General features: G+C 41.4%; 1 protein-coding gene across 1 annotated transcript; it reads right to left on the reverse strand.

The window, feature by feature from the left end:
* Positions 1–1,235: 1,235 nt before the first annotated feature.
* LOC132383438 (zona pellucida-binding protein 1-like) lies at positions 1,236–2,261 on the reverse strand. The gene has a single exon (XM_059954397.1). The coding sequence runs from the start codon at positions 2,259–2,261 to the stop codon at positions 1,236–1,238; it is 1,026 nt and encodes a 341-aa protein (XP_059810380.1).
* Positions 2,262–27,047: the final 24,786 nt, after the last annotated feature.

Here is a 27,047-nt window from a genome sequence, read left to right on the forward strand (position 1 = left end):
ATTCCAGTGAGTATAAGCCTAGTCGATCCAGTCTTCCTTCATATGAAAGTCCTGCCATCCTAGGAATCAAACTAGTGAACCTTCTCTGTACTCCCTCTATGGCAAGAATGTCTTTCCTCAGATTAGGGGACCAAAACTGCACACAATATTCTCGGTGTGGTCTCACCAAGGCCTTGTACAACTGCAGTAGAACCTCCCTGCTCCTGTACTCGAGTCCTTTTGCTATGAATGCCAACATACCATTTGCCTTTTTCACCGTCTGCTATACCTGCATGCTCACCTTCAATGACTGGTGTACAATGACACCCAGGTCTCGTTGCACCTCCCCTTTTCCTAATCGGCCACCATTCAGATAATAATCTGTTTTCCTGTTCTTGCAACCAAAATGGATAACCTCACATTTATCCATATTAAATTGCATCTGCCATGAATTCATCTGATGATCTCGATATTTATTCTTGTTATTATTTATTTTTTCTTTCTCTTTCTTTTTGTATTTGCACAGTTTGATGCTTTTTGCACGTTGGCTGTTTGTTCATCTTGTTGGGTTCAATCTTTCATTGATTCTATTATGCTTTTTGCATTCACTGTGAATTCCCACAAGAAAATTAATCAGGGTTGTATATAGTGACATAAATGTACTTTGATAATGAATTTACTTTGAACTTTTAACTTTGAACCTTAAGGAGATTGGCCAAACTGGTTCAGGCTGACATGGAGTCAATAGTAACTCATAAACACAAGCCACGATAGTGATGTGCAGACGAGCATCTCTGAACACACATGTAAAACTTTGAAGTGGATAGGCTACATCAGCAGGAGACCATGAACGTACAGTCATACCTCCTGTGCCCACTTGAGACTTTGTGAACTATGCGAAAAACTCCATCCAACTAACATTATATTCCTAAGTTTTATTAACAAAACATTATTTTTTCTTCAGGAATAAGAGACAGATTGAATAATTTCAGCAATAAACATAAATTCATATCAATTTCTCTTTAAAATAAACTCGCTCCCCTCTTCCGCCCCAGTATGGAATCCTACAACAGACCTTATGGAAGCAAGCAACTTGCACATGTTACTTTTATTGAAAATTCAGCATGCCACCTTTCCGTACTCATGGCCTGGGTCTTTTTTTCCTGATCCTTGCTTGTCCAAAGTTTTTTTTTAAGTAGTCATCTCTAATGACTGGGCAAGTTTTTAATGATTCCCAAAGTGCACTGGAAAATCACTCAATCCATGTCACAGTCAGACTCTCCGTAACCAATCGCTTCACTGCATGGCAGGCAGCTCACGTGATAGCCAATACCATAGGTGCCCGGGCTGCAGACCACACAGCACTCTGGGCACATTGGGTGCTTCTTGTGGTCCTTGCCAAAGCCAGGCTTGCAGCGGTCGACACGGATCACCTGCAGCGTTCCGTCAATGTAGTAGACGAAAGGCAGCAGGCCGAAGATCTCGCGGTACGTTTCTGCTTGCTTGGTGAAGAAGGTCTCCACCCTGTGCCGCGCTTTCTCCAGCCGGAAGTTGTGATCACACTCGCTCAAGTTCTTTTCGCAGATGCTGGCTAACTTTGCCATGTCAAGATGCAGCTTGAGGGTGAGAAACAGCTCATATTGTATGCCAGCCAAAGGCACTTTGAGTGTGTGGCACCTTGACTTATATATACTAATTGTATAGGCCAAGTCTGTGGTCAGCTGGTTCAGAGCGGTAATCAACCTCTTTAAGAAAAGGCTATTGTATGTATTGTGACAGTCCGCTGCGTGATATTGAGCCTGAAATTCATAGGTATAGTTAGGGTCCACGTAAGCGTACAAGACATATTTAAGATTCAAGGACTGCAATGACTTAGTACTGGTACTGTAGAAATATATAGTGCATTCATATACTCCTGATAATTCCTTATGGAAGTTTTCAATGGTCAGTGTCCCTGTCAGCGATATTTTCACATCTGCTCTGTTGGAAAGTCGCATCCCCCTCGGTCCTTTCCAGCTGAAGTTGGGGTCCATCAGTTCCATGCTCCGGAGCTGTGGTGTTGCGCAAAGAATTGGTGGGCTACTCTCGTGTACCTTGATGTAGACTTTCACGGGACTGTCCTCAGAGCCAATCACTTCTTGTTCCAAGGAGTGGTCATCCAGCAGTGGGCTTCTTGTGATGTGATTTGCTTGCTGCCGTACTTCACTGGTGTGGACAGTCATTCTCAGCAAGCCTGCTAAAATTACCCCATACGCAAAGAGGTATTTGAGGGTGGGAGTCATTTCCTCCTTTCACCATCCTGCCTTCCCTTTGCTGCCACCGTCCCTGCAGGTGATTCACGTACCAATTTTCTGATTTCAGCGTCTTCCCTTTGTCACAATTACCACAACTGTGAAGTCATCATCTGAGCTTCAATCACCTTGTGACATCAAATGACTGTCATAGTCATAGCTGAGTTCTGAAGCTATAGAGGATTTGAATTGTCCCACTTTTGCCAAGTTTTCAGGTCACTGCTGTAAAATGAAGAACCAAACTTACATACTAAGATAAACTTAGCTATATCAAGAGCTTAGCACACTGGCATAACTGAAACTGGTTTATATGGATAAGGAAGAAGACCTGCTTTCCCAAGGGGTGGATCAGTAGCCTTGGTCCAAAGAAAAGAAAGAATCAAATTATTTTCTTCTCTTCCTGGGAGGTATGGGCATGGGGGTGTGGGTGTGGGTGAGGGGAAATTATTTCTGGTTTTGACCCATGAAGATAGCAAATCTGAAGCAGAAATAAGGAATGATTGACAGTGGGGCCAAGTTGGCATATTCTCCTACTACTGGGGTTGTGGAGCACATTCCACGAGTGCTTGAAGAGGGCTTGATTTTTTTTACTCTTTTTAGCTAATTATTAAGGCCAATGGTTGATTTTGTGATTAGCTATCAAGGTCTTTATCACACCCTAAAGACTTCTGTCATTTATCCCGTGACTTTGTCTTTTTGAATATTTCTTGCTACCTCGGCTGTCTTCTTTCTGCACTTGTCTATTCCGTTCCCATTTACACTCGAAACACCTCTCTCCCAGTCTGACAGCTTTTAGCTTGCTGGCCCCATCTGGCTCATTTTCATGGCTGGCCAGTCCCTTTGCACCTCCATCACCACACCAGGATGACTTGTAAGCTCTTCAAGGCTTCCTTTAACAGAGTCCTTTAACATTCCCGCTTCTCCCCCCATCTTCCTTTGCCTGGTAGAATTCCTGCTAAACAATTTCTTCTTTGGCTCCACTCGTAACTGCAAATCAAATGTGTAGCCATGGGAGTGTACATCAGCTCAAGCTATACAAATCAAAGAAAGAGCAACAAATTTTGGGATTTGAAATAACAAGAGAAAGTAACAATGAGTTCTTAGTCACCACTAATGATTTCAGCATTTTGTTCCAGATTCCTGTAATTAATTGAATGGAAATTCTACAAAATTATTAGAAAATCATTAACTGAGATCATATTATCCTTTATCTGTTAATATTGTTTGGTTGTCGACAGTGAATGGCTGTACAAAGCTATGCATTGTTAAATGAAGTGTAAAATTGTTGACAGTAATATTTGGTGTATAGCTCACTGTGGCCTAACTTGTCTGTCTGTATCTGACATGTTTTTTAATAATTTGCACTCCATTGAGCAGAGTCCTCTGATTGTAGTTTGGATGCTTATTCTTTGAGCTCATGAATTGGAAGTGATACATGAAACTTCTCTTTGTTACCACAAACTACGTTTGTACATGAATCCACTTTTTTTTTAAATTTGCAAAACTTTTCCATGTTCCAAAGCCTTCCAACTTTTTGGAACTGATGATGCCATCCCATGGTGTAAGTGCATCATGGATTGGAACCCAAGTCAATATTGATTGAAGCATGAGAAATTCAAAGTTCTAAGTACATTTAATATCAAAGTATGTATACATTATACAACCTTCAGATTTGTCTCCTAACAAGCAGCCGTAAAACAAAGACACTCATTAAGTAACCCATATACATAAATACATACATATATATGTACAATAAAAAACATGCTAACAGTAACTGCAAGCAAGTAGTGTTTTTGAAATGAGGTCTGCAAGAGAGACCCATAGTTCAGTGCAGAGCTGAGTGAACGCCATGGAGCAGCGAACTGAACCGGCCCCCACCTTGCCTCGGGCCCCTACGCCATGACGTTTTCAACCTCGCCCAGCACTTAACTCTCCGTCCAAACACTGGGCTCTGCTGCTTTGAGCTGCGACCTGAACCGGCCGTATGTCGCCTCAGGCCTCGATACCCTGACTCTTTCAATCTGGCAATCACTCAAATCTGTCTGAGTAATAGGTTCTGGAACTTGGAAAATCTTGACCTTAACGCTTTGATTTGGCATGTAAATCTCCGTCTGAACAACGGATTCTGCTGCCTGGATACGCTGGATTTCACCACCTCAATTCAGCCTGTAAATATCCAACCAGTAGCATCGACACACTCTGGGGTCTGTCTGGACCCCCTGGCTTCAATTCGGCATATACCCAACCTTTCATGCTCTTCTACGCTCGCCCAACACCTTGCCTTGCCTGGTTCTGCCACATCGAATTGCCTCCAAGTCGAAAGGGAAGTTACAGAATTGAAGGTACTGTCTATGAAATGAATTCACCAATGTCCATCAGCAAAAGGCAACCATAAAATTCTAAAGGGATTGGACATGCTAGATGCAGGAAGATTGTTTCTGATGTTGGGGAAGTCCAGAACGAGGGGTCACAGTTTAAGGATAAAGGGGAAGCCTTTTAGGACCAAGATGAGGAAAAACTTCTTCACACAGAGAGTGGTAAATCTGTGGAATTCTCTGCCATAGAAAACAGTTGTGGCCGGTACATTGTCTATATTTAAGAGGAAGTTAGATATGGCCCTTGTGGCTAAAGGGATCGGGGGTATGGAGAGAAAGCAGGTACAGGGTTCTGAGTTGGATGATCAGCTATGATCATACTAAATGGCGGTGCAGGCTCGAAGGGCCAAATGGCCTATTTTCTATGTTTCATATACATAGTTCCTGAAGACTTCAACCATCTGTGAAATTCAAAGGCTCAAAGCACATTTATTATGAAAGTAGGTATCCTATATACACACAGAGATTTGCCCCACAGACAAGCATGAAACAAAGAAAACCATGGAACCTGCTCAAAGGAAAAGCATCAAACACGCCCCCCCCCCACACACACACACAAAATAATCGTGCAAACGGCAACCAAAAAAAAAACGAACAAAAAACTCAGAATATGAAACACAGCACACACAAAATGCTGGAGGAACTCAGCAGGCCAGGCAGCATCTACGGAAAAGAGTACAGTCGACGTTTCAGGCCGAAACAAAGGTTTTGGTTGAAACGTCAACTGTACTTTTTTTTCCATAGATGCCCGGCCTGCTGAGCACCTCCGGCATTTTGCCTGCGTTGCTTAGTTTTCCAGTACCTGCAGATTTTGTCTTGTTTGTGATATAATCAGGCATATTCAGTTTAGCTCGGTGTTCTTTATCTTGCAAGCCACCCTGATTCAAAATCGTCCAAAATAAGAACAAAATAAAGTAGGTAAAAACATATCACAATGTGAACCACAGAATCCAATTCACAAACCGTAGAACTGCTAAAATTTCACCTTAGAATTTCTAGGTTTAGTACTACGTTCCCATTTCTATAGTAAACTTCCTTGCTTCAATGGAGATTTGGACAGGTACATGGATAGGAAGTACTTAGACTGGTATTGGCCAAACAGAGACAAATGAGACCAGCTTGGACAGGCTGACAGAGAAATGGGTCAAAGTGCCTGTTTCCCATACCATATGACTCTGTGAAAATGTGTAAGTTAGAATGCATCATTGCATTTCAATTGGAGATTGTGCTTTCAGAAAAGCCTTGAATGTTGATATTATATTAAAGGCTCTAATAGATTTTGAGCAAAGTAATGTTGTAAATTTTAATGGCATCAGAATTTGTTTAAGAACATAAGACAAGACAAAGGAGCAGAATTGGGCTGTTTGGCTCATTGAGTCTGCCTCACTGTTCCATCATAGCTGATTTATTATTTTTCTCAATCCCATTCTCTTGCTTTCTCCCAGTAACTTTTGCTGCCCTGACTAATCCTGAACCTATCAATTTCTGCTATAAGTATACCCAATGAACTGGCCTCCACAGAAATCCATGGCAAAAAAATTCTACAGATTCACCACCCTCTAGATAAAGAAACTCCCCCTCATCTCATTTCTAAATGGAGATCCTTCTATTCTGAGGCTGTGCCCTCTGGTCCTAGACTCAGCCACTATAGAAAACATGCTTTCCACTTCCATTCTATCTAGGCCTAGTCCTTTGATAGGTTACAATGAGATTTCCACACTCCATTCTTCTAAATTCTTGGGAGTCTAGGCCCAGATCCATTTAACCCTTTCATTGCTGGAATCTTTCTGAGCACCCTTTGAACCCTCTCCAATGCCAGCATATACTCTCTTAGATAAGAGGCCCAAAACTGCTCACAATACTTCACACAGTCTGATCAATGCCTTGTAAAGCTTCAGCATTACATTTTGTCACTTATATTCTCGTTCTCTTGAAATGAATCATTCTCTCGAATTCAGAAGAATGAGAGGTGACCACATTGAAAGCTATCGAATGTTGAAAGGCCTCAACAGAGTGTATGTGTAGAGGATATTTCCTGTGATGGATGAGTCTAAGACAAGCGGACACTACCTCAGAATAGAGGAGCATCCTCTTCATGGAGTTGAAGAGGAATTTCTTCAACCAGAGTAGTGAATCTGTGGAATCCGCTGCCACATGTAGTTGTGGAGCCCAAGTCATTGGCTATATTTAAGGTAGAGGTTGATAATTCTTGACGGTTCAGGACATGAAGGAATATAGGGAGAAGGCAGGAGACTGGGGTTGAAAGGGAAAATAGATCAGCCATGATGAAATGGTGGAGTAGTCTCAATGGGCCATTGACCTCATCCTGTTCCTTTGTCTTATGGTCAATCCAATCCAAAATTGTCTTTCCCCAAGTAGCTCAACCACAAGCTGCTCTAAAAGGCCAGGTCATGGGCATTCTACAAATTCCTCCCTTAGGATCCAGCACCTACCTTATTCACCCAATCTTCACATGACTAATCTTCCCCATGACTAAAATTGATCTTATTGTATGAGTTTTCTATCACATGTTGTAATTTACCATTTATCCCACATCCTGGCTACTGTTCCAAGGCCAGTATTTAACTTCCATCAGGGTCTTTTTTTTTTAGCCACACAATTTTTTAACTCTACCCGCAATGATTCTACATTTTCCAATGCTATGCCCCTTCTTTCTGGGGATTTGGGTTTTTTTACAAACAGAGCCATCCCCCTATTTCTGCCTAGCTGCTATCCATTTTGATACAATGTATATCCTTGGATGTTCAGCTCCCAACTGTGACCATCTTTCAGCCTTGACTCAGTGATGCCCACAACGTCATACTTGCCAATTTCTAACTGTTCTACAAGGTCTGGTCATTTGTAAGCTGCAGCTGCAGGGTAGTAATGTCTGGTTTTAAATCATTTTTGAAGAATTTTGTTTCACTTGGAAAAGAGTTAACAATGGCTGTTAATGCAAGAGGAGTATGGTGTCTTCAATCAATCTGAATTTTAACTGAAGTTTTGCATTTAAAGATACTGCATGTTAACAGGCCCTTCCAGCTCAATGAGACCACACCGTCCAATTGCATCCATGTGACCAATTAACTTGCCAACCTATACATCTTTGCAGTGTGGGAGGAAGCCCATGCAGTCATAGGGAGAATGTACATACTCCTTACACAAGGCAGCTGAATTGAACCCGCATTATGCTAACCGCTACGCTACTGTGTCACCCAAAAACTGGATGAGCCCACGCGGTCAATGTACAAATGGTGTGAATATCCCCAATCCCACATGTTTTATTATCACATATCAGAATTGTCTGCTTTGTACTTCTAACAGGTTTTCTGGCTGACAATGAAATTTCAAAAAAAAAAATTGAGATTATTCAGTTTGTTTAAATATCATAACTGTCTGAAAGTCCTGGCGTTAGAAATCACTTTATATTACCAACTGTTTAAAAAACATTAGTCTGACTAGTTGACAAGAGGAGCTAAGGAAAAGCCAAGGAAAGGGCATATAAGGTAACAAAAGTGAGTGGGAAGTTGGATGATTGGGAAGCTTTTAAAATCCAACAAAAGGCAACTGAAAAAGCTGCAAGAAGGAAAAAGATGAATTATGAGGCCAAACTAGTCAAGAGTGCAGGACACTACAAGTTTTTTTTTCAGTTATATAGAGTAAATGGGAGGTGAGAGTTGATACTGGACCATTGGAAAATGATGTTGGTGAGGACGTAATGGGGTACAAAGAAAATGGCAGATGAGCTTAATGAGTACTTTGCATCAGTCTTCACTGTGGAAGACACTAGTAATGTGTCAGAGGTCCGTGAGTGTCAGGGAGCAGGAGTGAGTGCTATTGCTATTTCAAAGGAAAAGTGACTAGACAAACTGACAGGTCTTAAGGTTACCTAGACCAGATGGACTACATCCCAGAGTCCCGAGAGAAGTTGCTGAAGAGGTAACAGATGCATTGGTCATGATCTTTCAAGGATCACTTGATTCTGACGAGGTCCTGGAGGATTGGAAAACTGCAAATGCCGCTCTACTCCTTAAGAAGGGAGGAAAGCAAAAGAAAGGAAATTACAGGCCAGTTAGCCTAACCTCAGTGGATGGGAAAGTGCTGGAGTCTACTATTAAGGCTAAGGTTTCGGGGAACTTGGAGACTAATAATAAAATATGTCAAAGTCAGCATGGTTTCTGTGAAGGGAAATCTTGCCTGACAAATCTGTTAAGAGTTCTTCGAGGAAGTAACAAGCAGGGTGGACAAAGTACAGGCAGTGGATGCCATTTATTTGAATTTACAAAAGGCATTTTATAGGGTGGCACACATGAGGCTGCTTAACAAGATAAAATCTTATGGCGTTACAGAAAAGATACTGGCATGAATAGAGAAATGCTGACAGGTGGGAGGCAATGAGTGGGAATAAAGGGGGCCTTTTCTGGTTGGCTGCCAGTGACTAGTGGTGTTCCTCAGGGGTCAGTATTGGGACCGCTACTTTTCACATTGTTTATCAGTGATTTGGATAATGGAATTGGTGGCTTTGTGACAAGGTTTGCAGATGATACAAAGGCAGGTGGAGAGGTAGGTAGTGCTGAGGAAGCAATGCAATTACAATAGGACTTAGACAAGTCAGATGGAATACAGTGTTAGGAAATGTATGATAATGCATTTTGGTAAAAGGAACAATAGTGCAGACTATTCTCTAAATGGGGAGAAGGTTCAAACATCAGAGGTGCAGAGGGACTTAGGAGTCCTCATGCAAGACTCCCAGAAGGTTAATTTACAGGTTGAGTCTGAGGTAAAGAAGGCAAATGCAATGTTGGCATTTATTTCAAGGGGAATAGAATATTTATGCAATGAGATAATACTGAGGCTTTATAAGACATTTGTCAGGCCATACTTGGATTATTGTCATAAGTTTTGGACCCCACTTCTCAGAAAGGATGTGCTGTCATTGGACAGAGTCCAGAAGAGGTTAACAAAGGTGATTTTGAGAATGAAGGGGGTTAACATATGAGGAGCATTCGGCAGTTTTGGGCCTGTACTTCCTGGACTTTAGAAGAATGTGGGGGGGGGGGGCGGATCTTATTGAAAGGAGTAAGTAAGGTGGCTGTGGAGAAGATGTTTCCTATGGTGAGGGTATCCAGAACCAGAGGACCCAGACTCAAAACTGAGGGGGGACAGAGGTAAGGCAGAATCTTTTTTAGCCAGAGATTAGTGAATCTGTGGAATGCTCTGTCACGAAGACTGTGCTGGAGGCCAACTCTCTGGGTATATTTAAAGTGGAAGTTGATCATTTCCTGATTGGTCAGTACATCAAAGGATATGACGAAAAGGCAGGTGTACGAGGTTGAGTGGGACCTGGGATCTACCATGACGGAAGGGCACAGCAAACTCGATGGGCTGAATGGCTTAATTCTGCTCCTATGTCTTATAGTCTTATGTCTTATGAAGTTTTAAGCTTCTTAATTTCAATGGCTTATTTCTCCAAAGTGAGGATAGAATAGTTTGACTTAACCAATTATTTCCTTGCATGCTTGAAATGACTCACAATTGATTTTTCTTGAGCTAAACAATTGATTAATATCAAAGGGAATTTTCTTTTAAAATTGTTTTCTTAGATGAATTATATATTAACTTGCAGTAATGTAGCAGAAGATAACAGCTTGGTATTAATGTGTGTGCCACTGAAATTCAGAGAAGTGTAAATGACCATCATTAATTGATAGTTTTATTTGGAGATACTATTTCTTCGCCTAATCCAATCGAATTAATTTTATAGCCTGTGACACTTAGGGGAAGGGAGCAGTAGCGAAAGACCATCATATACAGCATACCCATACCACGTTGAAAAATAGTCATAAAAGAAACAGAAGTATTCCATCACCCAGAGCTAATCTGATCTGGTCCTCAGCTCTGCTTTCTTCCCTACTTTTCTACATTGATTCTACTGTAGTCCAAAATTCTACCTCTCTGAACGCAGAGTGTAAAACACTACAATGCCATAGAGGCCCTTCAGCCTGTGATGTTTTCCTGACCTTATGAACTACTCTAAGATCAATCTAAACCTTCACTCCTTCACTGCCCTCCATTTTAAAATCATTTATGAGCCTAAGAGTCTCTTAAATGCCCTTAATGTTTCCACCTCCATCACTACCACTGGCAGGGCATTCGATGCATCCACAACTCTCAGTGTGAAAAAACTAACACCCTCCGTATACTTTCCTCCTATCACCTTAAAATTATGTCCCCTGGTATTAGCCCTTACTGCCCTAGAAAAATGTCCTGGCCTATCCATATATCTGAGCTGGGAATATATTCAGTGATTCAATCAATTCCATAGAATAAGAAATTCCAAGTCCTCCAGGAAAATAATTTGTTGACATGGGAGACTTTTACTCTTTGAATAAGTTCACCTGAAGCCCAAGAAAGGGGCACATCAGAGAACAGGTGCAGAATGATATTAGGAAAGCGGTAGGAGAGGAGGATAACCAGCATACGAAAATGCAGGGCGAATTCACATTAAAGACTGAGTCCTGGGTATGCTCAGGTATTTGGAAGCTGCATACTATGTAATGGTCGACGTGGTTCAAGAGGATTCAACAGCTTTTAAAATCATAGCAATGGCACATCGCCCATTGAGAAACTATCCAATTAACAGATGCATCATGGAAGAGTTGAACACATTCACACTTTACCAAAGGAATGAAATTGAAATTAGATTGGAAAGAGATGTTGAATTCTGATTAAGTTAGTTGAGAATGTTATGGTGCTCTTGCTTAAGGGGGGAGGGGGGGTCACAAGTTTCTTTTCAACTGATTATAAAACTACGAGGGTGCAGATTCAATTGACACTTTGAAACACCAGCACAAAACCTCTTTGTTTAACTTTGCTTTTAATTGACATCATTTGTATTTTATTTTCACATCTATTTTTGCTTTTATTTTTTATTTTATTTGCATGTTTGCACCTTATCCCAATGTAAAGCAGTTTGGACTACATCATTTGGACGGAAAGTGCTCTGTAAATAAGTTATTATTATTTCTAGGTCATTATCAGGTCGCTGTTTATTGAAGCTTTCTATGTATTATTCAGCTGCAATTTTTCTACATTATATTGGCTGTTCAGACTGTTAACTTCCCTGCAGACTGAAGAGAGAGAGGACTACAAAACTGTCAACTTTCAATGCTCATTTTAAGAAGTACCTAATACGGCTGACAACCACCACTCACTTTCACTCTGAGTCAACCTTTGAAATATGCACTTAGGTTATTCAAACCTTTTTGATAATGATCTAATTACACTCAGTGGCCATTTTATCAGGTACACCTGTACACCTATCGGTTAATGCAAATATCTAATCAGCCAATCACGTGGTACCAACTTAACGTATAAAGGTGTGCAGACACGGTCAAGAGATTCAGTTGCTGTTCAAACCAAACATCAGGATGGGGAAGAAACGTGATCTCAGTGACTTTTACCATGGAATGATTATTGGTGTCAGACAGGGTGGTTTTAGTATCTCAGAAACTGCTGGCCACAAAGTATGTACTTCTTCATTATCCGCCTCAACCATAATAAACATGATGTATTCAGGACCCTCAAGAAGGGTTCATTAACCCTGGAACCTCCAGCATGATCAGCTCACACCATAAACTGTGTCAAATGCCATAATCTCTCTTTCTAAAACATACGGATAGTTAATTTGGAAACAGTAGACAAGAAATTAACATTACTCTGTGCTGTTGATAAACTTACCAAAAGTAATTTAAACAATTTCTTCAAGCTGTGGAAAAGAATATTCTCAGTTATGACATTAAATGTAAGCATCATGTGAAATGCATGAGAAACTACGTCCACATAAAATTTATGTCTTGCAGTAATATAGTTCACAGTATACAGTTTTTAAGTTTAATTTTATTGTCATAGACACCAACAGGATATAAACGCTGTGAAAATATATGTTTTTCAGCAGCAACAGTAGCAGGAGTACATTATAACAAGACAAACATAAGTTAATATGAATTTACGTATACTACAGAAAGACTATACACTGGGTAGCCTCTTCATTAAGTTCAGCTATACACATGCTTGTTGGTGCAAATATCTGATCAGCCAATCATGTGGCAGTATCTCAATGCATAAAAGCATGCAGACATGGTCAAGAGGTTCAGTTGTTGTTCAGACCAGACATCAGAATTGGAAAAAATGTGACCTAAGTGACTTCGGCCATGGAATGATTGCTAGTGCTAGATGGAGTGGTACAACAAGTTCAGAAACTACTGACCTCCTGGGATTTTCACACAGAACAGTCTCTAGAGTTCAGAGAATGGTGCAAAAAATATAGAAAAAGCTAATCAGTGGCAGTTCTGTGGGCAAAAACATCTTGATAATAAGAGAGGAAAATGGCCAGAATGATTCAAGCTGACAGGAAGGCAACAGTAACTCACATAATTATGCACTTCAACAGTAATGTGCAGAAGAGATCATTTTCCCTTCCTCAGCCCCACTCCCCAGCCTTCTCCCAATAAGCTTTGCGGCCATGTCCAATCAATATACCTTAAATACTCACAACGACCAGGCTACTACAGCTGCCTGTGGTAACAAATTCCACAAATTAACCAAAATCTGGTTAAAGAAATTTCTCCACATCTCTCTTTTAAATGGACATCCCTCTACCCTGAGGCTGTGTCATCTTGCCCTAGACTCCCCCACCATGGAAAACATCCTTTGCACATCTAATCTGTCTAGACTGTTCAACATTTGAAAGGTTTCAATAAGATCCCCCCCCCCCCAATCCTTCTAAATTCCAGCAAATACAGACCCAGAGCTGACAAATGTTCCTCATTTGATAACCCTTTCACTGCTGGAATCATCCTTGTGACCCTCCTCTGGACCATCTCCAATGCACATCTTTTTTAAGATGAGGAGCCCAAGACTGTTCACAATACTCAAGGTGAGGCCTCACCAGTGCCTTATAAAGCCTCAGCATCACATCCCTGCTAAGCATTTCTGGATGCACAAGACATTGAACTTTGAGGTGGATGGGCTGCAGCAGCAGAAGTCCATGAATGTTGTCTGTGTGGCAACTTTATTGAGTAAACAGGTACCCCATTATTACCCCATTTGTTGCATCAATTGCTATTAAATCAGAAGCACCCTTAAACCAAATTGTAAAACATGAACAAGTGAAAGTACAGTATAGTGCAAAAGTCTTAGGCACATATATATAGCTAGGATGTCTAAGGCTTTTGCATAGTATTGTAGTAATTATATATATTGCACTATACTGTTACCACCAAAAAAACAAATCTCATGACATATGTGTGATGATAAATTGATTCTATTAGGGGTCTCATTTCTGGATTGAAGGTGGGAAGGGAGCAGGGAGAGGAGAATCATAGTTGGGGAAAAGGGAAGGGAGAGGATAGGGAGCAGGAGGCAGACAGAAATACATTCTGTAATGTTCAATAGACCATTTTGTGGAATCAAATCACCTTGCCTGGTGTCTCAGTGTTGGTGTATATGCACCCTCACCACCCTCTGTCCCTACTATTCCTTCTCTGCCACCTGTCCCACATCTCCCATAGCACTCCTTTCTCACCATCTCTGTCTAAAAAAAAAACTTGATCTCTGAACTTTACCCCTCTGACCCGAAATGCATACCCTCTTTTCTATCCAGCAGAAAAGATGCTGGCTGTCTACTCTGACTTTGCTTCTCATGAACTTCGATCCATTTTCCCATCCAATCCTGCCACTCCAGAGAAGATAGCCCTTTGTAATGCAGGACTAACAGTACAGGTTTATCTCACTTTTACCTACATTAGCCATGTCATGATAGCAACCCATTCGTGTTTCTCACCTGTAACCTGTGGACCCCACCTCCAGCATGCCCCTGCACCAAATCTCCTTTTCCTGCCTTCAGCCTGCGGATGCTCACTACTTTTACCAATGGCACACATCCCTCTGACCAATCGCTCTCGTCTCTCATGCTACTAGTCTCTGTATGTTTAGCAATGATGTAGTGGGGATATTGTGCTGTCCCTGTGCTCTTCAGGGAAGAAGAAAGAGGGGGCCAGTCCTCATATCTGCACAGGATAGTATAAACTGTAGCAATTACATTGTCATGCTGAGGATATACCGATAGAAATTTCTGGAAGCACTCAGCAGCAACTGTTAAAAAAGAAATGGAGCTTTTATTTCAGCTCAGTCAAGACAACCTTCCTACTTTAGGATTTTGTAGCTCCACACATTGATTTTTAGGAATTCTGTGCTTCGCTTTCCCCCATCATCTCTCTCCTCCCTGACAGCCAGCGTGTGCTGTTTGGCTGTATGTCTTTAAGGGGTGAGTGTGGGCATCTGTGTTGGATTGAGTGCTATCCCATCAATGATAGCACTTGCCATTTCCACTGCCTTCTTCTGGGCATGAAAACTATCTTAACATCCTCTTGAACACCCTTCTGGACACTTACATCAGTTTTCTTGCACGGGGCTCAGTTGCCCTGCAGCAAGTAAAGGGAAAGTCCAATTTACAGATATGTAAATCCTCACACATTGACAGATGCAACCTCCTCACACCTTAGTGCCAACTTCCTCAGGTTGTAGCTGTCCGCAGGAGGAGGAAACTCAGGGTTGTACTCTATGCATACTTTGATAGTTAATGTACTTTGAATCTTTGTGGAGACTCTTTGCTGACTGAATTCATGCGTCAGTATTTAGCGCATGGGAACCTTCTGTTGTTTTGTGAGACTCGGCATCAATTGATGAGTAGAAAAGGGGAATTGGATTTGATCATTCTACTATTTTCCTTAACATCTCTAATATAAAGTTATGTTACTCTGCTATCACTAAAGGATTGCTCCACCTTGTCATGTTTGTACATTATTCAATCCTATCTCTGAGTTACTTTACCACATAAGCAATTGACTTTAGTCGGTGGGTTGTGACAGCTTTTCCAATAGGAATACGTACTAGCGACAGGAATCGAGCTCTTCTCTCTTCCATCAACCAGTCACTTGTAAGCTTCGCTGTGGTATTCATAGGGACCAATGAATTATCCCTCATCAGCCTTAAAATGTTATTGCTATAACTGCACAATCCTTCAGATTTTATTTGTTTATTAGAAAATGTCCAGTCTTCTGCTCAACGTGATGAACACGAGCTCTTATATCTATTTGTCCCAATATTCTCATGCCAAGGTGGCTTTCTAAACCCTGAGAATAATTCATCTTCTGCTAGCCTTGTTATATTAACATATAAAGAGCTTCAGGCATGGCTGCACGTGAGCCAAAAAAAATGGTGCACTTTGCTGTAGAATCTGTTTCATGTTCTATTTGTATGAATAGCATTTTCATTGCCCAGTGGAGTGGCAAACACAAACAGAGCAAAGCCTCCCCAGGAAGCATGATTTCATATTTAAAAATAATGTGTATGATCTCTTTTTATCTTGCCTTGCATTAAACAAATTCATAGTTGAGCAGGCAGAGCATTGACTCTTATTCCTGCCACTAGAAGCAATCTGTTTCGTATCAGTGGTTGCTTCTCTCGGATACTTTCTGATTCTGTGCAAATGTGATTGGATCCTTCTTAGCTGAAGATATATTAGGATGCGTGTCACAATCTGACCTTCTACGCTGCATTCTCGCTACCCCTCACGGATATTGTTAGCAAAGTTAACATTTAATGGACATCTCTGTCTTTAAGAAGGCAGTGGAGAGCAAGTTTCTTGATCGGCTGCTGAAATGTAAGCAATTCTGAGGTATAGACCTAGTGGTAATGGAAAACCTGTATCGTTTCCAAGTCCGTGTAGGAACCTGCCAGTGTTGTTCACAAGCATCACGGGGATGGTGTTTATGGTGTAGTGTCGTGCATCACAGCATCGGCTGCAAGATCAGCGTTTGATTCCTGCTGTTGTCTGTAAGGAGTTGGTACATTGTCCCCATGGGTTTCCTCTGTGTGCTCTGCCTTTCTCCCCCGCTCCAAAGGTGTAGCTGAATTCCCAGCTGAATCCTCACTTGGTGTGTTTTAATGCAAAATGATGGATTTCATTGTTCCAAGGTACACAGGACAAACAAAGGTATTATCTTTAAGTACCCTATGGGTAGTAGAGGCTGCATGTTTGGGGGATAAAAAGCTGGAGAAGACGTGGTATTTTGACAATGGCTCACAACGCTATCACACTGTGCCAAAGGCAATTGAGTTAAATACTTAGGTTTGTGGACAAGCTGCCAATCCAGTGGGTTCTTTTGCCCAGTGGGAACTTCTTGAATGTAGTTGAAAATCACTGTTAGGAAAATGAAAATAACTTAGTCATATTCTCACTATGAGTTGTAGACCCCAGAAAGATTCTGGGGGAGCGCAGAAGGTCAGTCACATGACAAATAATATGCAACCTTGGACCTGCTCATGAAGTAACTAAGGAGAGACAAGAGACTGCAGATGCTGGAGTCAGGGGCAATAAACATTCTTTTAGAGACTGTTTTTGCCTATAGTTTGCGATTGATGTGAATAGTGAGTGCACCTTTTACTTGCCCATGGAGATGTAAAGGCAGTCGCTGAGATCTGGAGCAACAAATTGCTGGGGGAGCTCAGGAAATCAAGCCGTTTCTGTGGAGGCAAAAGGACAGCTGACACTTCAGATCGAGATCCTGCATCAGAAGTGGAAGTCATGTAAGCTGTCCCAGATGTAGGAGGGAAAGGGCTGGACAAGGGCAGACATGATAGAGTTGAGATATGAGGATAAAGTTCACTGAAACTTTGACCATCCCTCTGCCTTCCCAACCACTGCTTGATCCCCTGAGTTTCTCTAGAAGGTTTTCATTTACTAGCCCCCGCCTAACTGTGATCCAAACCTTTCTGCATGTCGCATAGACAGCTTAATTATTTTTGAATCTGAATATTAAACTAACCATCTTCAAACATCTCATCTTAGTGGGAGGGAAAGAATTAAAATGATTGTCTCTAGAACACTACATTGTGGGTTGGAGGTCCAGGCCCAAAATATCGACTGTTTGTTAATTTCCATAGATGTTGCCAGACCTGCTGAGTTCCTCCAGCATTTCATGTGTGTTGCTTTGGATTTCCAGCATCTGCAGTATTTCTTGTGCTGCTTTCACTTACTGTAGCAGGTTCCTGAGCCTAGCCTTCTGAAAATATGAACTATCTTTTTAGACATAAGTGTGAACCCATTTCCCACAATTCCCATAGATAGACTACAATTTTACTTAGCTATCTTGATAGCAAGAATCGTCACAGAAACCTAATTAGTTTAGGAGCTCCCACTGAAAATAGTCATTGCATAATCATCATCAAACATTTCTCTATCCCACCTTAAGCCATGAGAAAGGTCACTGACTCGGTTGCTTAAAATGATGGTGTCATATGCTACTGGGGGCCTTTGGGGCATGCCATTGATCGTTGGGTTTCTATGTTTCTTGAGCACCTGAATTTACAAATCGTTATCAAAACTAGAGTCATTAAGCTCTTGTGTTTTCTGTTTAATTTTGTCAAGGTAATTGTTACTGGCACAGGGTTTCTACATTCTGTGGTGATTTAAAGCAGACACCCTTAGAACTCATCGTGGGGTCCCTGTGTGGAGAATGATTTGTCTTGCGATGAAACTCAGTCATCCCACTGAAGTTCTGTTGGAATTCCTATGTATAACCTCTTGTTTCCTTCTCTGTATGGGAGTCTGCTGTTCCTTTACTACTGGATTCAGCCATTGCCAACGCTCTCCATACAGGTTGAGTCTAGGGCACTGTCCTGCAAATTCCAATAGCATTATGACTCTGGAATTGAATTTTTTAATCCACATTGGAACCAAAGCTATTGTGTGGCTAAAATTAGAAACTGCTGGATACAGCCAAGGATCAGAAAGGATCTGTAAAATGAGAAACTGGAGCCCTACGGTTGTGGTGAAACCCAAAGTAAAGAGTAGTGAACAAGTTACCAGCCAACAAGGACTACAAGTGCAAACTTACAAAGATGCAAATCTCTAACATTATACAATTAATATTAACATTATGCAGCCTCTCCCCTCAAAGTCCAAAAATACAAAAGAACTGATTGTGGATTACAAGAGGAACTGAGTCAGGCTCGGCTTGATCAACATCAATCGAACTGCTGTTGAGTGGGCGAGTAGTTTCAAGTTCCTCAGTATACACATCACCGATGATCTCACCTGGACTGTACACACTGGCTTTGTGGCGATAAAAGCACAACAGCATCTCTTCCACCTCAGGCAACCGAAGAAGTTTGGCATTGGCCCCCAAATCCTCAAGACCTTCTATGGGAGCACCATTGAGAGCATCCTGACTGGCTGTATCACTGCCTGATATGGGAACTGCACCAACCTTGATTGCTGGGCTCTTCAGAGAGTGGTACGGACAGTCCAGTGCATCTGTGGATGTGTACTTCCCTCCACTAAGGACATTTATAGCAGCAGGTGCAGAAAGAAGCTCTGGAAGATCATCGGAGACACCAGTCACCCCGACCATAAACTGTTTCAGCTGCTTCCATCTGGCAAATGCTACCGCAGCATTAATGCCAGGACCAACAGGCTATGGGACAGCCGCTTTCTACAAGCCATTAGACTTTTAAATTCACAAGTCTGTACATTGCAATGGAGTCATAACACAAAGATATTTACTCCCTCGCATTGTGGGATAGATGCAAGATTTTAAATAAATTCTAAATTCTAAATTGTCCTCTAATTTTGCATAGACTTCAGCTGGAACACACTTCTGGTACAGCAGAGTGAGTAACGGTATTTAAGAGGTATCTTGATGGGCACTTGAATTGTTTAGACATAGTGGTCTATGAGCCAAGTGCTGGAAGATGGGATTAATATAGATGGGTGCCCACTGCTTGACATGGGCATGGCATACTGCATGGATTATTTCTATGCCATATTAATGAGACAAATAATAGTAAGGGAAGTAACAGATTAGGTAAATGACATCATATAAATATCAGTGGTTGGTTGGGAGGCATCCATCTGTCTCGAAGAACAGGGGATGATGATCATCATCATCACAAGCCTGGGTGGAAGGTATGGAGATCCTGAGATGCCCAGACATCAAGATCCCCCTCTCAGTGTAGTCCAGTGGAAAGCTTATGAAGCAATACTTTCAGCACCAGCTCGGCTGCAGGAGTTGCTGGAAGGATGTTCAATGACATCCAAATGCCTCCTGGGCTCTGCTTCAAATTTTCTGTCTGGGTTTACTCCCGTAGCCTTTGTCTCTCCCGAGGCTGCCCACAAGGCAGTGGGGGCTATTTACCCATAGCTGGGGATCTGGTTCACGAGCACCAGGGCGTGTCCACACACCTGTGAGCCCGCGTGCTACATGTGCAGGGGCAAACCACCTCCCCACCCTCTGTAGTTCAGCCTGACCATATCATTATGACATGCTTAATCCTATACACATTTGCAATTATTCCATTAATCCATAATGCAGGGAGCAAAGAAAGAGAACAACAAGCAGCTCTTCAAAAGAAGTAATTCCTGAATTACTTACGTTGCCGTTTACAAACGAATGTGGAAGTAGGATATTGAAAGTCTGGAGGGAAGGGTGGGGCAACTTTAAACTCAGAGTGTTAGAACAATACTGAAGAACATGGGATCTAAAGAAGGCAACTAGAAAAACCATAAGTAGAGAAAATATGAAATATGAAAGTAAGGAAACCAATAATATCAAAGAGGATACCAAAAGGTTTTCTTTTCCAGATATATAAAAAATAAAAGAGAGACGAGGATGGTTATTGGTCTGCTGGAAAATTATGCTGGAGAGGTAGTAATGGGAGACAAAGAAATAACAGACAAATTTAATAAGTATTCTGTGACACGCTTTATTGTGGAAGACACTAGCAGAACACCAGAAATCTGAGAATATTAGAGTGCAGAAATGAGTGTAATTACTGTTATTAAAGAGATGATGCCTTGGAAGCTGAAAGGGCTAAAAATAAATAAGTCACATGGACCAGATGGACTATACCCCAGGGTTTTGAAAGAGGTGGCTGAAGAGATTCTATAGGCATCAGTAATGATCTTTCAAGAATCACTAGACTCTGGAATGATTCCAGAGGACTGGAAGATTGCAAATGGCATTCCACTCTTTAAGACAGGAGGGAGTCAGAAGACTAGAAATTATAGGCCAGTTAGGCTGAATTCAGTGGTTGGAAAGATGTTGGGGTCTACTATTGAGGGTGATGTTTTGGGGTACTTGGAGGCACATGATAAAATCAGCCAAAATTAGCATTGTTTCCTTAAGGGGAAATACTGTTGGAATTCTTTGAGGAAATAACAGGCAGGATAGACAAAGGAGAGTCAGTTATTATAGTTTACTTTTATCTTCAGAAGGTCTTTGACAAGGTGCTGCACAGGAGGCTGCTTAACAAGATAAGAGCTCATGGTATTACATGAAAGGAATTGTAATAGATAGAAGATTGGCTGATTGGCAGGAGGCAGAGTCAGAGTAAAGAGATCTATTCTGGTTGGCTACTGGTTACATGTGGTGTTCCACCGGGTCAGTATTGGGACTGTTACATTTAATGTTATATGTTAATCATTTGGATGATGAATAGATGGCTTTGTAGCTTCCTTTGCAGAGAATACAAAGAAAGGTAGAGGGGCAGGTAGTGAGATAGTTTTAAGGAAGCAGGGAGTCTGCAGAAAGACAGACAGATTAGGAGAATGGAAAAAGAAGCAGCTGATGAAATATAGCATAGGGAAGTGTATGATCATGCACTTTGTCAGAGGGAATAAAGGTGTAGACTATTTTCTAAATGGGGAGAAAATTCAAAGGTTCAAAGGTTCAAAAGTTCATTTATTATAGAATCATGCAACTTTGAAATGATTCTTCTCCAGATAGCCACAAAACAAGAAAGAAAACAGCAGTACGATCATTAACCCCCAAATCCATCCTCCCTGCACAAAAAATTAACAGAAATGGAACAGGCTCATGGACCTTATTATTCCCCTCCCCCACACAAAAGAAAATGAGAAAGATCAGGTGAAAACCACAGATTACAAAAAAAACAGAAAGACTGAAAAAAATCTACAGTCCCAGTCCACCTCCAAAACACAGAAAACTTGGATAACATTCTCTCATTCCATAGCAGAGCAATTTCATCAGTGATAAAAAAAGGCAGCCTCCCATCTCCAAGCAAAGTGATCCACCAGCGATAAAAAAGGAGATAGCCAGCGTTTCAATCTCCCTTATTGATTTAATTGGCAAAAAATGGAAACTTTAATCAGTGAAATGGAGTAGAACTTTGGCACACAGCCTTCTCACCATAAGGGTCCTGCATATTGCTTGTGCTTCCTGGAATTTCCTTGGAGACTGCAGAGCATTGAAACAACCAAGCAACCTTTAAGCTGCAGATCACAGATTCCAACAGTTTCAGAATCACGTTCAAGACAAAAAAACTAATGTAAACAACATAAAAAAAGTGAAATAAATGGTTTACTGACCTGACCGGAAGATGTTGACAGAAGGAGTGTTGCACGCAGACCAGAAAGTTGTTCAAAAATCAAAGGTACAAAGAGATTTAGGAGACCTTGTTCAAGATTCCCTACAGGTTGACTTGCAGGTTTAGTTAGTGGTAAGGAAGGCAAATGCAATGTTAGCATTCATTTCAAGAGGACTAGAATAAAAGACTAAGGATGTAATGCTGAGGCTTTATAAGGCAATGGTCAGCCTTCACTTGGAGAATTGTAAGCAAAAGATGTGTTGGCATTGGAGAAGGTCCAGAAGAGATTCACGAGAATGATGGGTTAATATATGAGGGGCATTTAATAGTCTGAGCCTGTACTTGCTGGTGTTTATAAGAAGGAGAGAGGATCTCATTGAAACCTATTGTACATTGAAAGGCCTAGATATGTGGAGAGGATGTTTCTGATAGTGGGGGGAGTCTAGGACCAGAGGGCACAGCCTTAGAATTGAGAGATGTCTTTTTAGAACAGATATGAGGAGGTATTTCTTTAGCCAGAGGGTGGTGAATCTGTGGAATTCACTGTTGTGCATGCTGTGGAGGCCAAGTCAATAAATATATTTAAAGCAGATGTTGATAGGTTCTTGGTTAGTCAGAGTGTCAAGAGAAATGAGAGACGGCAGGAAAATGAGGATAAGAGGGATAATAAATCAGCCATGATAGAATGGTGGAGCACTCTCAATGGGTCAAGTGGCTAATTCTGGTCCTATATCTTATGGTCTTATGGATCCATATGGGCAGAGAAGTTTCAGGCCAGATGACACAATCCTTGCAGGCTGATTTGAGAGTGCAAAAGGAAAGGGTTTAAACTGACTCAGCAAAAGTATGGGGAAATGAGCAAAGGTAAGAGCTATTCTTAAAAATGGATTTTTTTAAAAAACAGATGGCATTAATGAGAAGAATTGTAACACACAACAAACTTAATTTAGAGAACAGGCGGGAAGAAGTAAATCTGCATGCAATGGGTATAAAGCACGTTAGTTGAAGGCACTGAAAGAGACATGCCAGAATGGCATTGTAGCTTGTATTGAAATTTGGCTTAAAGAGGTGCAAATTAGAAACTGAATGTCATGACCACCCCTGATGCAGGGTTTCATCTCAAAATGTCGACAATTCTTTTCTCCTGCGGATGCTGCTCGACAAGCTGAGTTTCTCCAGCAACTTGTTCATTGCACCTGATTCTAGCATCTGCTGTCTCTTATGTCCCAGAAGCTGAATGTCACTCATTAGAGGATATTGAGACGTGCTGTTTCTTGGTTCAAGAAGCAATGTGAGAAGACATGTTGTGTTAAGATCATTAAGAAAAAATAATAAGTGTGGAACCAAAAAGCACAAACAAATGGTGGAAATAGACAATAGATCTCCAAACACCAAAGGAAATGCTAAAGTGAAGCTGCAGGCAAATCTACAATAAGTACAAGAATACTAGGGTGGTAATTGTGATTGGATTTAATTTATTTAATTCACTGTACATTCAGTGAAAGTATACAAGACACAGAATTGTGACTTCTGGTTATCACTAGTTTCTGAGATCCAGGAAGAACCTTCAGCTCACCTTGGATTTAAACTGTACGTCATATGATAAGCTATTAATTTGTAGTTATTTGATTCCTTGCTAGAACCTTCACACAAGCTTTATAATGAGATTAAGAAAGCATTTTTTTTGCTACATGAATAGTTTAAATAAAGCACGAGTGGAAGTGAGGGAACAGTGGGAAACCCATATAATCGAATAAGCACTTTTCTCTCCTCGCTGCAACAAGACTATAATGAGACAAATGTATGAAATCCTGATAGTGACTACAATCACAGAGACAGTGAGACTGCTACTGGCCACAATTCAGATAAATTAATCTGATGCAGGAGTAGGTTGCAGCCTTCTGTCCTTGCTCAGCCATTCAATAATATCACGGCTGGTGTAATTGTAGTCCCTAATCTGCATTGCCATCTACTGCAAGTGAATATTCCCCTACTTCCTTATTAAGAACCTATCCACCACTGCCTTAAAGGTATTCATTGAATCTGCTTTTATGTCATCCTTTGAGGATGTGTTCCAAAAGCCCTTATCCTGAGAGACTGAATCTGCACAGGTATCAATTACCTACTTACATTAATCCAACATAAATCCTATTTTCTTTCTCTCCACGTTACTCTCAACTCCTACCAGATTCTACCTCTCATGTGCAGCACTAGTGGAAATTTGCAGTGGCCAATTAGCCTACTGACTCGCACATTTTTTAGGGCATGGAAGGAAACTGGAGCGTTCCGAGAAACCACACATGGTCACAGGGAGAATGTTGAGTCTCCGCACGGCACTAGAGGTCAAAATTGAGCCGGTATCAAAGGAAATGTAAAGGAACAGCTGTACCATGCATGATCTCTTTGTTAATTTTTTTCTGGATACCTCTGTGAGTTTAAAGAAACATACCCCTCAATTTAATAATCAGTGTAATAGTTTTCCAACTCTTCTCAGGTCCAGCAGAGTCTAGATGCTGAAGAAAGTATATTTTGAAGTGGTTATAATATTTGAGTCACTGTGTATTTGGATCTGGATTGCAGGTAGGTAGAGCCAGCCTTGAAAATGTCTGCAGTTGGCAGATGTCCTTTAAATGTTTTCCCATGTTTTGCTTTGGTGGTCAGGTTGGAAGACTGAAGATCCCAGCAGAGCAACAGGTGAGGTTACATCTGGTGGATAGTGGGAGAGGATCCATAGAGGCCAGGCGGTGGTGTAGTGAGAAATCATTGTTGGTGACTGGATATAATATTGGGTGAAAGGTCAGTGCAGAGATCCCAGCTGTAGCTTGAGTTGGGTAGGGCAGGTTTCTGGTAGAATTACAAAGTGCTTTGAAAGGTAGGGCACAGCCCTGACTTGCCAGATCCTCAGCTAGACTAGTTGTAGCCACGGCCCTTTCTTCTGCGAGGTTCCTGAAAAATAGTAAACATATTGTAAAAATACACACAAGTTTGGTGAAAGGCTCGCTAACTGGCCATCTCCTGTGAGTAGATTGGTTATCCAATCTCCACTCCAATTCCCTTCTCAAGTAGCAAACACATCTCTGCTAAAACCATCCCTGCTTTAGATTTTAGCTTTCTACTTAACCTAAATGGAATTGTGTTGAGAATTGTGATGAATCTGAACTACCTTGAGAACGTCATCCAGCAGCATGTAGATGACTCCTGCTTACCCTCTGATGCTCCCAGTCTCCTCATCTGTCACATGTGAATCTCCTCGGTGAAGGAGAGATCATTCTGGTGTAGTTAATCAGATCTGAGGCAGAGTGATGAATGTCCTTCTGAACCACAGGAATCTGTCAACAGCACAATCTTGTACATTTTGTACGTTGAAAAAAACATTTTAAGCTGTAAAGCACTCAGGTGGGTCACTGAGTAAGTGAAGATGGAGCTATTTGAGTTGATGAATGTACATCAGTGGAAGTGCATTGTACATCATTAAGCCACATCATTGTGGAATTTTTCAGCTGTGGTTGCTGCTACATGTCTCCTTTACCTGATGGTACACAGGGAAATCCATTCCCAATGCTGGTCCTTGCCTGCAGCAAAACCTTTGTTTCAAACTGAACTTTCTGTTGGCTGCCATCCACAAAGGCAACTAATTACAGACTGAGCAGACTGAAGGAGGATTTGTGTTCGCGTAGCACCTTTCATAACCTCTTGATGCTCCTAAGTGCTTTTTCAGCCAGTTAAGTTCCCCTGAAGTGTTATTGTAGTTGTAGTGATGGAGATGTAGCAGCTAATCTGAGCACATTGAGGCCCCACTAACAACTATCTGATGGCAGTTATTGCCTATTGTTAATGCAATAACATATTGATAGGACACCGGGAACAACTTCCTGTCTCTACTTCCAATAATGCCACCGTACCTTCAACATTGCCTGAGAAGACAGCCATGCTCTTGGTTTAACAAATTAAAGTGGAACTTTCTACAGTGTAGCACCCTCCAAATCACACACTGCACTGCCAGCCAGGAGCTTGTACTCCCGACATCGTAGTTGCTTCCAAACTAAAATACATTTTTTTTGTGAAAATCAAAGCAACTTCAGGTGCCGGAAACACGAAATAAGTATAGGAAATGCTAGTCAGGTAGCATATTTGAAATAATAACTGTTTCTCCTTCCTTAGATACTGTCTGTCCTGCTGCAAGCATGTGCCATTTATTCTCATAGTTAAAACATTTTGCTATTTTCAGTTTACAGTCATGGCATCTGTTGTATCTTTGACAGTAACTCAGGTGCTTGTGGTTCTGCCTTGGAATTCTTTCTATGGGCATTAACCATCATATTTGTATCTTACATTGGACAAAGGTGTTTTCCACAGATATTTTAATCTACTATCTATTACAACGCTGATGTTTAGGGCAGCAAAATGGTTCTCCATCTCTGGCAGTGGTTCAGGCTTCCTTCATCATGTCGGTAGCCTGGTTTTCACTGCTGTCTGTCATGCAAGTTCTAGGTTGAGACTCAAATGCAGAAGGATTCTGAAACAGGTTTGTTTTCACCAGTCAGGGTTGTTAGTCCTGAGCTGAAACCCCGGAACTGGTGACAGGTGGACCACTCCTAGTCTGGCCTTTACCCTTTGACCTGTTTGGCATGGGTGACCCTACCAACAGCCAAAGCACAAAGCCCTGACACCAGCCAGCAAAGCTCTCCATATCATTGAAGCATGCAGGCCTCCAAATCCTACAACAAGGTTGTGGTCTTCTTGGAGGAGACATTTCAATATTCCATAATAAACAACCATCAGGCAGCAAATGATATTAAACAGATGCCTGATTAGCAATAATCGGGAGTTGTGGTATTGAGAACATCTTGTGGTGTTGCTTGAATGAGCTACAGATGTTCTGTCGGAAATCTTCTGGATAAACGCTGGTTTCTGTCTCTACATTGGAGTCTGTCTTTCTTCCATACTGGGT

Source organism: Hypanus sabinus, chromosome 30 (genome assembly GCF_030144855.1).
Source record: "Hypanus sabinus isolate sHypSab1 chromosome 30, sHypSab1.hap1, whole genome shotgun sequence".
Taxonomy (NCBI): domain Eukaryota; kingdom Metazoa; phylum Chordata; class Chondrichthyes; order Myliobatiformes; family Dasyatidae; genus Hypanus; species Hypanus sabinus.

Coding starts and splice junctions, on each gene's coding strand:
- LOC132383438 (XM_059954397.1), bottom strand. CDS start 2,261: ATGACTCCCACCCTCAAATACCTCTTTGCGTATGGGGTAATTTTAGCA.